The sequence below is a fragment of the Carica papaya genome, chromosome 3, assembly GCF_054855325.1.
Source record: "Carica papaya isolate Zhongbai chromosome 3, ASM5485532v1, whole genome shotgun sequence".
Classification (NCBI taxonomy): Eukaryota; Viridiplantae; Streptophyta; class Magnoliopsida; order Brassicales; family Caricaceae; genus Carica; species Carica papaya.
Window position 1 is genome coordinate 1066506 of NC_142311.1, and position 14001 is coordinate 1080506.

Consider the following 14001-nt stretch of genomic DNA (forward strand, 5'->3'; position numbering starts at 1 on the left):
CTCAAAAGGCAGTCACAAAAAATTTTCTTACAAAAACACTCTAGTCTCAATGTTGATAGCCCGACTTTTATAGAACCAAGAAACTAAATCTCAGTGCACAAAAGTTAAACCTCTAAATCCCAAAAATAGAAGGAAAAAACTCTAATATCCAGTTCAGGAATTAACATAAAGGACAAAGACATGAAGTCCGGAGACGGCGTAGCTCTCATCTTGTCCAAAATCTATATTCAATTTAAATTCAAAGGTAAAATCATTAATCAAGGAACTAATGCTGCAAATGATCAATTAAAAACACCATACATTCGATACATGTTAGCTTGTTACACATTCAACACTAAGCAAACAAGTCGTAATCCAGTAAAAAGAGAAAACATGTATAATAGCTCCCTGTTATTTAGAAACACCAAACACAGTGCAGAAAAGAAGCATATTGCATTATATTCAGAAGAAAAAAGGTTTAACTGAGATTATCTCTAACAAAATTTCCTTTTTTTTTTTATTGCACAAGCCCTGCACAAGAACCCAATCCATCATTATCTGTCAACATTCTACAAAACTCTTCCACCCAAACTATCCCACTCTAAATATTTCTGAGAACAGCAAGAGCTGAAAGGTAATTTAATAAGTTATGACAAGTAACTGAAATTTGCATCTTCACTATGGATGAGCCAACGCGGGTATCTGATGATATTGGGCGAGAGGTTGAATAATTGTTATACTTAAGAGAAAGAGAAGGTACCGACTATCAGCTGATCTTCATCCCTCAGCTGGAGGAACTCCTCCTTGCAGCATAAACACGATATGCAGCCAGTCCAACTATGGCCACTGCAGCTCCAACTACAAATTGCGCACAGTAGACAATATAGAATGTTGTTACCAATAAGGCAACATATTTCCCAATTACAACAAGATGGAATAAATTAAATGGCATTAAACTTAGAAAATTGGGAAGAAAAGACTTCTGACGGTTTTATAAATTAGCTAATGCCAAGCATATGTGGTTTCAAGTAGTTCAATTGAAAAATTAAACACTATTGACAGCCAAAAATAGATCATGTACCCGAAACAAACATAAGAGAGCGGTTTATGAGTCGGTGATATTGCTTGCGGCTTCTTCCAGCTTCTGTTTCAGGAATACTTAAATGAGGATGCTCGGCCGCACTTAAAATCCTACGGAATAAGTTACTGAAATCACCCAACTTCGAGCTGATGGGGATAGGGGCCTCAATTCCCATATCTTGACTAACCTGCAAAATTTACAACCAAGATACACCATCATATCGGGGAAGTTCAAATAGAATTGCAATGCAGCTTATACCAAAAATATTCTCCATTGAATTGTACATAAATTACATATACATCGCGGTTCAACTCAACGATGCAGCTAAAATTTAAACTTAAGTATGGAAACCAGCAAGCTCAAAAAAAATTCCGCATTCTCCAAGATTGCTCCATCTTTTTCCAAATAAATCTGAAGAGTACAAGCAAAACAAACCATGTCCATTTGCTTTATACAAGCTACAAATATCCTATACTAAATATAGAAGTGAAGTTTCTGCAAATCATTTATGTGCTGCCAGAGCCAGTGGAAAAAGTAAATACCCTGGTAGGCTCCTGTATTGCCATCGGAAATGAATCCAAATCATCTTTAGCCGCAACAATAAGGCAAGGTACCTCAAAGCCATTATCCTCACCATGGCTTGCAACTTCCACGAGCAACTCAGTTGCCCTCTTCCATGACGAGGCATCCGAACTGCAAAAGCAAAAGGCACACGACTTAAGATAACAAGCACACCTGGAACAAACTTAATAACTCAAAGGCTTCCTCTATCCCCTCCCCAGAGTACTATGGTAAAAGCCCTACCGCACACCATCTGTCAACAACAAAGAACAAGATGTACCTGTCATACACAAACAATGCAATGTCACAAGGAGCCAAAGATTCTTTGCTTGACAACAGTTTCGATACCATGTCTTCCGGTATCTCTCGCAGAACAAGTGTTTTCTTTATGCCCTGAGAATAGAACAGTGAAATTATCTTATTGAACAACTAAGAAAAAAAACATGCGAATTTTCAATTCTCGCATTTCTCTCCAAACAAAGGACACATAACCAAGCAAAAACAGCGCCTCTCTGAAAGCATATTATGATCCTCACTTAACTCGAAGCCAAACAAGGCATAGATGAAGATCTCTAAGTTTGAAGCACACAACCAAGAAACACCAAAAGAAGAAAAAAGTTTCGTAGTCTAGATTCTCCAAGTGATAACATAGTGAAGGAAAAATTATCCAAGAAAACGTGGACATTGCTTTTCTCATATAACTGCTTGAGTTATACATGCATATTTGTTTGTCTTTGTGGAAATTCTAAAGGGGAGGAACAAAGGCACACATCTACATATCAATAACTAAGTATAGCATTTACGGAAAAATCTTAAATGTTGAATTAATTCGCTCCTGGAGAACTCAGCTCTGCAATTTTCACCTCAAATATTTGTTGGTAGCAACACTACTTTGCACCAAGGGATTTATTAAGTTCAGAATGTCAAAATAATACATACCTATAACAGAATGTTAAAATGTTAAATCTTTTCTGTAAACATAATCAAAATGCCCAATCAAAACAGTAGAACTCACCCCTGGCCCTGCTTGATCAACGATATTGACTGCATATCGCTCGTCGGTAGTAGACGTATAAGTATCAGAATAGGGCCTACATTTACAAACGAAGGATAATATACATCGATACCTTTTTAAAAATTAACAATATACATGAATATTAGTTAGATTAAATTAGAATACCATCAATATAAAGATGTAAAAACAAGTGATATTTTGGAATTATGTAGACTCATCAGATATAGATCAAATAATAAACCTTCCAATAAAAGAATTCAACAATGCAGATTTTCCAGCATTCCTTGGCCCAAAGACAAAGCACTGGAAAACGTTTCTCTCTGATTGTTGCTTTTTCCGATCCAAACGTCTTCTCCTTGTCACACGGATTGCAGAAGATTGATCAGCAGGATATCCAATGTATATTAGATTTTCAACACTGCGTGCTGGGTCCAAAAGTGTCATTAGAGCCCACTGCAATAGACACCAGTTAAATCAATTAAAAGAAGCTGTTATAGGAGAACATAAAGTCTCCCCTTGAAATGATAGCAAATTCGATAACAAATAGTGCAGCACTCAAGTAACAAAACCCAAACTCATGCCCCAGAAATTGCCATCTGCTGCCTACCATGGCAATAATAAATCATATACTAAGAAGGAAGAATGCAACAGATTGAGGGACATAAGGTTTATGCAATTTTGCTATCACTAGTACCTATTGATGTACAAGAACAAAGAATACATTGTCGAGAGAGAGTGATAGAGAGATTTTAAAGGAATAAATACCTCTGATATAAAAGCATTAAGTAGGACGAATGCAAATTGCCCAGAGAGAGAGAAAGAGAGAGAGAGAGATTTTAAAGGAATATATACCTCCGATATAAAAGCATCAACAGATAGGCCTCCCAATGCAGTTCTCTCTGCAGCATCCTTATATGGAGATTCATCCCAAGGACTGCACATACAGAAGAACCCACAAGTAGACAAGAAAATATTCCTTTAGCAGCTCATGACAATCTCTATATAAATGATAATAAACACTACGAAGAATATAAGCAGCAAAAGTTAAGAGGGAACTCGGCTTATAAGCATCCCGCTCAGTTCAGCGTTCATGGTAAAGTCATAAAGATCTAATCAGCAGGTACTTATAACCACCTTTTAGGCAGGAACAAATAACCACCATGATCTTTATGTCTATGCTGTTAACAATTCCTAAATACATGATAATAAAGACTACAAAGGATATAGCAGCAAAAATTAAGAGAGTCCTTGGATTAACATGCTTATAAGAACCCCACTCAGTTCAACCTCCATCGTAAACGTGTGAACATCATCTAATTAGAAGGTGCATATAAACCACCTTTTCAGCAGGGAAAAAAATAACCATGACAGCTTTTAACTTTATGTCTATGCTTAAAGTTACCTATTTATACCTACATATTTATTTTTTAAAAAAAAATTATAAGTGTTTATCCTTTTGCAATAAGAACTTTTATCTAAATAAATAACTTTTTGTTTTTTTAAATCAATAACTATATCAAAGTTGCTTATAAACACGATGCTTCATGTGTCTTTCTTTAAGAAAACATGAACACCCTCTAAGTTTTAGGCATGAAACACTTAAATACATACAGTTCAGTGCAACAGCTAGTAGCTATCACGAAAGGAAAGGAACACTATAGAGTTAAAACATATTAATATGACAGACAGGTTTCTAGAGAAGAATTACAATGGATAGAACACACAGAGCAGAGGATGATAATGTACAAAAGACAAAAAAATTTATAAAAATAAAAAAGACACAAAATTTAAGATATTATCCTCTCAAAAGAAATTTTGAATACCTTTCAGGGGCAGTAGAAAAAATGTCATCGATTTCATAAGGTCTTAAATTGTTATCCTGGTAAAACAATACCCATTTGTCAGAAAGCTGAGAACTTGAGGAACTTCTTTGGCAGATATATCTATAGGTTAGACTCTAATGAAGTTTACATAAAATAAACAGAAATCTGGTCGAGACAGTTAAAAAGAAGACTGCTGATGGAGGAAGAGATAACTGTGACATACAGCATCACTATCAAACAACTCGTAGATTCCAGTCAAGAATTCAATAGCTTCGTTTGTCAGCTCCACACTCTACACAGAAGACAATAAGAATTAAATTTATGCAGAGAAAAGCATAGGATGTCTATTAAACAGAAATTACAAAGATAAGGATAAGAGGTCATCTAAAGCAGCTTCAAACAGAATTACATGCTAAATCTGCTTGATGACAGGCAAGACCATCAAACAGAACATCTGGAGAAGGATAAGATATCAATTTTATATACAATCTACCAAAAATTTCTGCCAGGCAAAAACCATGCTGCCTGGTCAAGGAATATCCAGCCAAACAATTATTGCTTCTCACTTAAACTCCCAAGCCTTTGTTTTACACAAATATTGATCCAATCTAGCGTTCCATTTTTTTTTTTTGCTGCAAACTCCATTGTCCAAAAGTTTTTCACTCTTTATTTGATGATCACTGAAAGGACTTATTAGTGGCAAATTTCACAGCTTTCAGAAGTGAAAATCATTTAATATCATGTCAATGACATTTTCACTCCACTTTGAGCAATCAAATAAAGGAAACACCAGCAGATAGTGCAAGATCGTACTGCTGATTGGACAAGGACAACTTCAATTATTATGGAACGAATGATGTTACCTGATCAGGAGCTCGTTTAAATGACGAATGTGGAATCAACTCATCTGCAAGTTTAATATCATTATTGTATCCAAATTTTCGCAGGACAGTCCAAGTTGTCTCAAGACGCCCTTTCTCTATGAATAATGCATGGAGAAAGAGAAACCCAGTCAATGTCAGTCCCCGTTCATTAACTCCTTCAGGTAACTTGTCTTGCACAACCCTCTTGACACCAACTATTTCAGAAGGTTGCAATGGTGCATTGAAACATTTTACCTGTTTAAAATGATTAACATCAGCAATTCAGAAACCTAAATGACAGGCACTAAAATTTCAAATTTACAGCACTTGTTTCAGAAAAGCTTAATGTTAACATCTGATAACACCAAAAAATACAAATGAACAGATCAAGAGAAGAAAGTGAAACCTGAAAATCATTCAACTCAGCATCACTGAGAGCGCCATCCCTATCATGATCACAGAGAATGAAAATACGCTTTAAGGCTCGCACACAGCGGGGCTTCAAAGTTTGAGATTCTTGATCAAAGAGTGGCCCAGTAGGGTGAAGCACTGCTTTTTGTGCATAATAGAAAACCTCTGGGATCTACATGCACAAACTTTAACATTAATTCAAAACTCAAAATTGCCACTGTTTCACTGATCCATAATCAGTGTCGACAAATTAGCTGAACAAGAAGCTCATAACATCAAAAATGATACTCTTGCTGAAAGAGTTTTTCAAAAGAAAAAGGTATAAAAGATATATAACAGAAAGACTCATTTCTAGTTGAAAAACTCATAAAAGTCCATTCTTTCTCTCAAAAGCTTGATATGGATCCAAAATGCATGAATGATGGTACAAAGTGCTTATGCATAAACAATAAAAAATGTCCAATAGGAAGGAGAAAATCATAAAGCAAAACCCGCATATCACTGGCTCTAACACTGTAGAGCATCCAATAAGCAACATTATGAAATTGAACAGAATAATTTACATTAGTACCCTAGAGAATAATGTAAAAGTAATAACAGATATCAGCGGTTCCAAACACACCTGAATATGTTTATAAGCTGAGCATTCAATACAAGTCTCAATTTCCCGAAACTGTTGCATTATCGGTGACATAACTTGTTCCAGACTCACTTGGTGTTGTTCATCTCTTAAGTCCAGCTTACAGCCCACCACTATAACTGGAACTTTCACCTGCTCAACACCAGTAACGGACATAATAACAGATCTAAAACCAATATTACTTCAACTAGTCTATCAAAATAAAAGATAAACTCTATCACTTTTTGCCAAAAAAATCCTGAATCATGAAAATAGAAAAAGATTAATGAACTGAAAACAATAGCTTCAGAAAGAACAACTTCATGAAGTTTTTCACCGCATTAAGGCAAAAATCTGCGTCTTTGCCTATAAATCAGATTTCCCTGAATGCGATAACAACTAAATGAACAAAGGCAGGAAAAAAATTAAACTTCTTTAAAAAATTTGTATAAACCTCTAATTGACGAAGCTCTGGAAGCCAGTATTCACTCAACCGATCAAGGGTCTTTGGCTGATCACATGCATAAGTAAGCACAACTGCATCAGCCCGCATCAGTTCTTCAGCAAGTTTACCTCTATCCTCCGGTCTGTGTAAAATGAAGGTTACGTCAAGGAATCATTAGAATCAGGAAATTAAATGCAAAAACCATGTAAAAATAACATTAATGCAAGGTGTGATTAAGTTTGTGGATTCCAGCTGGCTTAGCTGTGAAGTTATAATATAACACGACAACTAGATAGATGCCATGCATACACGTAACTTGCTAGCCCAGTGACTTTCAATCGAAAAAACTCAATTGGAATCTTATCTGTAATGTGAAAAAGGAAACTACCATCACCCTAATTAAGTTAACTGCCTTTACTTGGAAATTCACCGAGTGTTTCACCAAGCAATGCAGTGCCACTAGTAATACTTGGTGCAAAAGAAAACTCGCATTTAAAATATTGTCTTTCTAATTTTGAATCCTCTCTGAGAGGATGAAAACATAAAAGCCTAAATAAAGGTAAACGAATAGCACCCTTAACTTAATTAGCATAAAACTCTGCTATCCTTCACATTCACAACCAAGAAAATTCTCGAGAACCGAAGACATATAAACCTCACATAGAACGCAAATTCAAAGACTTTAGCCTCTAAAATGAATTTTATTTGTTCTAACGAATAGCAGACAATGCCAGGAGACAAAGACAATGGGGCATGACAAATATACCTGGAAGAGGTATCAATGATGGTGATTGGAACACGGTCAGGGTAGATGTCTTCAGGCAACCGGGTAGGAGGCAAAAGAGGCGGGACATTAGTGGGGAAATTTTCAGCAGCAGCAGTGACAATCAAGCTTGATTTTCCAGTACCCTGCTCCCCCGCCACCACAATTCGCACCCCAGCTCGAGCCCCCGGATACCCCGTTCCAGCTGACTGTTTCGCCATAAAGAAACTAAAAGAGCAACAACAAGAAACGTGTATCAATTAAAAGTTCCGACTCCATCCGATTATATTGGAAATAAGTGGTAGATGCAATGGACATATTTCTATATTAAAAATATAAAATTCAAGCCCAAATCTGAAGGTTCCAAAGTTTGGATTAGCTAAATAGATTTGGGAGACAATAAACGGCAAAACCCTAACTAGCATCAATTATGATATAAAGCCAAGATGCAGTTGCCAAAAAAATTAGCCTCTTCAATTTGGAGTTAAGATTCTGATCCACCGATTTTGTTTTGTGAATAAACCAGAAACCCCAGAACCAGTTAAGAAAAGAAAACACAAGAAGAACTTCGACGTCCTTCTATCTGTTAGCTACATGCGGAGTTGAAAGAAGATGCAAACAGGCAAGAATTAGTTCCGATGAGTGAAAATTCACGTCACGAAGATGCAGGAACATAGAATCCCTAGTTCATGATGAATCGAACTGGGGAATAACATATACGTAAATAACCTGGACATTGATGAATATGCGTGCTTTTAGTATTTCACTTGCTCGAGGTTGAAGAAAGACTCACCAAAAACCCTAGACTTGGGGTGTTGGTGGCTATGGAGGCTTTTAGAGAAGACGTGCTGCCGGGGCTGGTTCAGACTTTAAGTAATACTTCGAGTTTGACGGAAATTTCTTTTTCTTTTTTTTGTTTTTCTTCTTCTCTGTGAAGACAGATTTTAAACGTTGGATATCACTTGCGTTCATTCAACGGCTGAGATTTTAGGAAGATGTTCTTCTCGAAACGTTTCCTTATTAATTACCAAAATTTTCCTCTTTTAAACAAGATTGTTTCACAATATAATTCAATATTCTAAATTTATTTAAATAAAGATTCTTTATATTTATATCATTATATATTTAAATATTATTTTTTAAAAAATAAATTATCAGAAAATATAATTTATTTACTATTTAAGTAAGATAGTTTCCCAATTAATGTTGGAAAATTATCTTTTAAAGTATATATTATAAAATTAATTATAATTTAATTGATTATTTTTATAAATAGTAATTTGGTTATTTATAAATTATTATATTTCATTAACTATATATATTTTTAGTATATATTATGTATACATTGAATTTATTTTCCTTGTATTCTCCCCGCAACTTTTTGTTGTTACCATATAAATTAAAATATTTGTAATTTTCCAATTTTTAGTATAATATTTATTATTTTGCTATAACTTTATTGTGACATAAAACAATAATATTCTTATATTTACAATTTTATTTATGTTGCAAAATATCTATATATAATAGAAAGTATATATCATACTCTAAATGTAAAATAAGTAGATAACACGATGTGAAAGCAAAAAGAATTTGGAACTAAGAAATTAAATAATTTTAAAACTCGTATATTGAACATATTCAATTATTTAATGTAATTATATAATATGAACGGTTCTCTTAATCTAATCATTACATATTTTCGTTTATAATAAATTAAAATTCAAAATTTATTTTTTCACGCTAAAATCGTGAATTTAAATACGTTAAAGTTATACTATTAATTGAAATTGATTAATTAAATTGATAGCTCATTTATTATTTTTATTATTATTATTAAAATATAAATATTTGACTTACTTTAAAATTTAAAATTTATTTAATAGATATATACGACATATATAGTACATTGATTTTAAAAAAATACAAACAATACACAATGGTTTTAATTGTATAATTTTGTTATTCATTTATTGACATTTGAAAATAAATAATTATTATAGTGGAATTAAATATACATTAAATATGCAAGTACATTAACTTTTTTACATTAAATAATTAAAATATCTTAATTAAATAAGACAATAATATATTTAAATTATGTACGATGATATAATAATTAAATGATGTGTATAACTGTAGTAGCTGATATTTGGATGAAAAAATGTATTTATATATATATATATAGTAGTAATAATAATCATAATAATAATAGATAAACATAAATATATATATTTAAGGAAAGGGAGAGGAGTGAACGGTGTCGTTTGGAAGAGAGAGAGTGGACGACTAGGATGAGTATAGAGGGTGAGATGGGATGGATAGTCAGGATGAAAGGTAGGTGGGATATAAATAAGAGGAAGGAAAAGAAAGAAAGACAAAGGAAAAATAGAGAGGAGGAAACGAGGAATAGAATATTCGAAAGAGAGGGAAGTCGGAATGGGAAGGAACGAGAAGAGAGAGTGGGAGAAGGAAGAAGGTGACGGTGCGAGCTACGAAGGTGCAGAAAGAAAAGATGAAAACTGGAGGTATAGTAAATTTAAATTTCGAGTGTAAGATGATGATAAAATGTGGAGTTGTGACTATAAGTGTTGAATAAATGTCTAACTAGCTAAGGAAATGGAGTTAGAAAATAATGATAGATGGAATAGGAGAGCGAAAAGAGAATATGAATGACAGAAACATTGGTTGGAGCTGTGAGTGGAGAGGAGGAAGCCACAGGAGGAGAGATCGATGAGTACGATGAGTGAGTGAAGGTGAGTTTCGGTTACTACTAGAGGAAGGAGTATGGTGATTGAAAAGGTACAAGAGAGTTCGTAGGGAGAGGTGAGTTGGAGTGAGTTTGGAAGAGCATAACGCGCACGGAAGGAGGAGAGGCGAAATGCCGAAAGAGAGAGAGAAGGAGAAGCGAAGGGTTATGAGGGATTGGTAAGGATAAGGAGAAGAGTGCTGGAAGCCGAGACAAACGAAGAGGAGGAAAAATAGGTACTGATAGTAGAACGGTTATAGGTATAATGAGTATGGGAGAGTAGGAGGCGAGATGCTAAAAAAGGAAGATAGGGAGAGGCAGAGTGTTGTGAGAGAGTGGTATTGATAGGAAGAAGAGAACGGGAAGCCGATACAAGGGAAGAGAAGGACAAATAGTGGATTGGTTGGTAATAGTGAGTGTAGGCATGTAGGAGTGGGATGTGAGTATTTTAAAAATTAGGGAGCAGTAAATGTAGGCCTGTAACGGTTGTGTGTGTGAGTGGTTGGTGTAGAGGTGTATTTGTGTAAATGTACTGTGTGTGGGTGTGTGTTGTATGGGAATGTGTATTGGTGTATATGTTGTAAATTTATGAATTTTATGGGTAAGTACTTGGTATAGAGGTGTATTTGTGTAAATGTGCTAAGTGTGAGTGTATGTTGTATGGTGATGTGTTAGTGTATGTTCTATAAATATGTTAAGAAATTTGAGAATTTCATGACAATGTTGATGGTTTAGTAATAGCTCATGTTGGAATACCCGGCGTGGGGGTTAAGTATGCGAGTATGCAGGGTATATTGAGTAGGGACGGGGTGAGAGTGCCTTATAGGCGGTTGAGTTAAAGGACGCCGATATTGGTTGTCGTTACCTAAAAAAGGTAAGTCAATCGCCGATAGTGGTGATGTTTGAGGGTGCCCGACGAATAATGTGTTGAGTCGTCGATGTTGGTGACGGAAGGAAACAGTACTGATGTGTGTGGGTGGGGCTAGCTAAGGATCGAGTGATAGAAAGGCAAATAATGGTCGTTGATACTGGTGACGGATTAAGGTAACCTTGTGGGTGAGTGACCGAGTCAGGACCGAGGGGGTGATTACATCTAGTATGAACAATGATTAATTACTGGAGAGACGTATTAATACTGTAGAGTTAGAGAGTAGGATGAAAACATGACTTAGGTATCAGGAAGGGAAAACATATAAGAATGAGATTTTAATTAGGTTTTTATGCTATACTTGTAATTTAAATTTACTGTACTGAGTTATATGTATTTATTATCTATTATTTATAAATGAAGTATGACTGGAATTGAGATCGGAGTTGCCGATTTCTTAATCTAACATATAGAGGAGATAGAGCAGGGGTTACTACCGGTAGAATTGGATACTTACATAGTTGATAGTAACATAAATCGTATGTAAACCAAATATGTATGAACTTGTACTCTACTGTATTGATGCGTTTACGATTGAAGATTTCTATTTGATATTGAGTAATTGGTTGCGGTATTTTTCTTTATGTGTATGCCTGATTTGAATTGAGATACGAGTGTTCTGCATATTGATTTATTTGAGACTACGCCGCTTAAAAAAACAAAGGGACTTTACAATAACTATACACGAAACTAGTGTGACAGCATAAAATATTATTTAATATGATAAAAATAAACATTTTATTTTATTATGTATATGTAATTCTTATAGAATTGGAGATAGTAATCATACTCTATTCTATGTTCATTATTCTTTTATTTGTGTATAAGTATGTATTAAACGAAATTGTATATAAAATAATGTTTAATTCATTTTAATTTTGCTTACCACTAACACAATTATATACGAATTATGATATTTTATCTCAACTTAAAAAATTAATTCAATTATGTAAAATTTTATTATATTTGCATATATATTATAAATTAATGTCAGTTGGTCAATAATATTTAATTTAATAATTTTATAATTTAATTTATTAGTATATTAAATAAATTACATGGATGAAGGTGAATTTTATTTAATTATAATTAATTTTATTTAATTGTTTAATTATTAAATTACCCAACTTATCATTTTTTAATTAAAAATTTGATTTTTTATATAAAAAAAAAAACCACGACTAACATTAATTTAATTTAAATGTTAAATATATAAAATTATTCAAATAATTGAATTAAGAATAATTTGCGAATAAAATAGTAAGTCAATCAATAAAATTAAGCTATGCAAATTATAGTAATCATTTTAGAGGAAATTATAATTATATAAAATTATGTAATTAATAATCTAAAACAATATGCGAATAAAATATTGATTAAGATAATTAAGATGTCAGATTCTTAATTCATAGTTAAATCATTAGTAATTGAATATTATTATTCTTAATCCAAGATTATTATTATTTAATAAAGTTCTCTTGGTAAAAGATTCCATGGTACCATTATGATGTGGTTCCCATCATAATTTATTAAAGGCTAGTTTCTTAGTTTATATTATTAGTCCAAACAATATAATAAAACTAAAAGTTGTATAATTTAAATGCATGTTTAATAATTATTTTTGTATTGCAAGCTAAGATAAATAATAATTAATTCATAATATATATGGTAATCCGAACTCGTTCGATGTCAAGTTAATCTAAATATAGATAAAAATTAAAAACTTCAAGAACTTGTGAATAAGATGCTCATTTACTTTTAAATAGTGTGATACATATTAATTTTTCATAAAAAATTATATTCAAATAATTAACTATAAAAAATCCGTAAAAAAATATAAAATTACATATTTTTACGATGATTTGCACACGAAACAAGTGGAGTGAAGTTTTGATATAAGTTTTTTAATCCCAAAGTTTAATATAAGTTTGAATCATTCGACCATATTCAACATTTTAACAATCAATTGGGATTTTACTAAATTGACGCGCAAAACATGCCATCCGTATGATATTATTATTAAGGATGAAGTCACTTATTATGCTATTATCAGTATTATTCAACTCAATAAATAAAAAAAATGTATATATAATTTTATTTTGATCAAATAAAAAAATTTATAATATACTAAATTTAAAAGTTTATATCAACTCATTTACTTCGATTGTTATTAAATATTATAATTTTTTTTATATGAAGTATAGATAGGTATAATAAAATTAAACTGCATTACTTACGATCTCATGTCGGCTTAAAGATGCTGTAAAATAACACATAATAACTATTTATATAACGTAATATAAAAATAAGTGAGATAATACCTTACTTGGCATGTATTTACGAGCAAATTAATATATTACAAGTTTAAACAATTTATTTGTTTGCTTTCTATTATCTCCATTATTTCCAATTATATATACCCCAAAAATAAAATTTATGTGTCTGAAAATTAATTACTATATACAAAAATTAAAAATAAATATTATAAAAATAAAAATAATATTATTTAAATAATAAAAAATTGAATACTAAAAAGAATTTTGAAAATTGGGATTATCATGGCTTTTTGTTTTTTATTTTCTAAAAATATATAAACAGTTAAATACTAAAAAGAAAAGTTTTTTTTTTATTTGAAAAAAAAGGGAAGTGCAAATAAAATTGTAATTCCCCGCCGTCCAGTCGCCGTTAAGTCAATAGACGGAGAACAGAAAAACGACACCGTGGCAGTCCACGTTTTTAAAATCCCAAGAAAACAAACAATCCA

General features: G+C 32.6%; 1 protein-coding gene across 2 annotated transcripts; it reads right to left on the bottom strand.

The window, feature by feature from the left end:
• Positions 1-413: 413 nt before the first annotated feature.
• Positions 414-8494, bottom strand: LOC110815362 (mitochondrial Rho GTPase 1). Of its 2 annotated transcripts, none has more exons than XM_022043139.2 (15): positions 8354-8494; positions 7564-7788; positions 6807-6939; positions 6356-6505; positions 5729-5905; positions 5323-5577; positions 4683-4751; positions 4460-4515; positions 3489-3570; positions 2878-3089; positions 2637-2712; positions 1902-2014; positions 1603-1753; positions 1061-1247; positions 414-837 (listed from the first exon to the last, which is right to left on the bottom strand). In XM_022043139.2, exons 2-15 carry the CDS (start codon positions 7779-7781, stop codon positions 764-766), a joined length of 1953 nt encoding a protein of 650 aa, XP_021898831.2. In that variant the 5' UTR covers positions 7782-7788; positions 8354-8494; the 3' UTR covers positions 414-763. The 2 variants fall into 2 exon arrangements, with proteins under 2 accessions (XP_021898831.2, XP_021898830.2); XM_022043138.2 differs by having other exon boundaries at positions 8290-8442.
• Positions 8495-14001: the final 5507 nt, after the last annotated feature.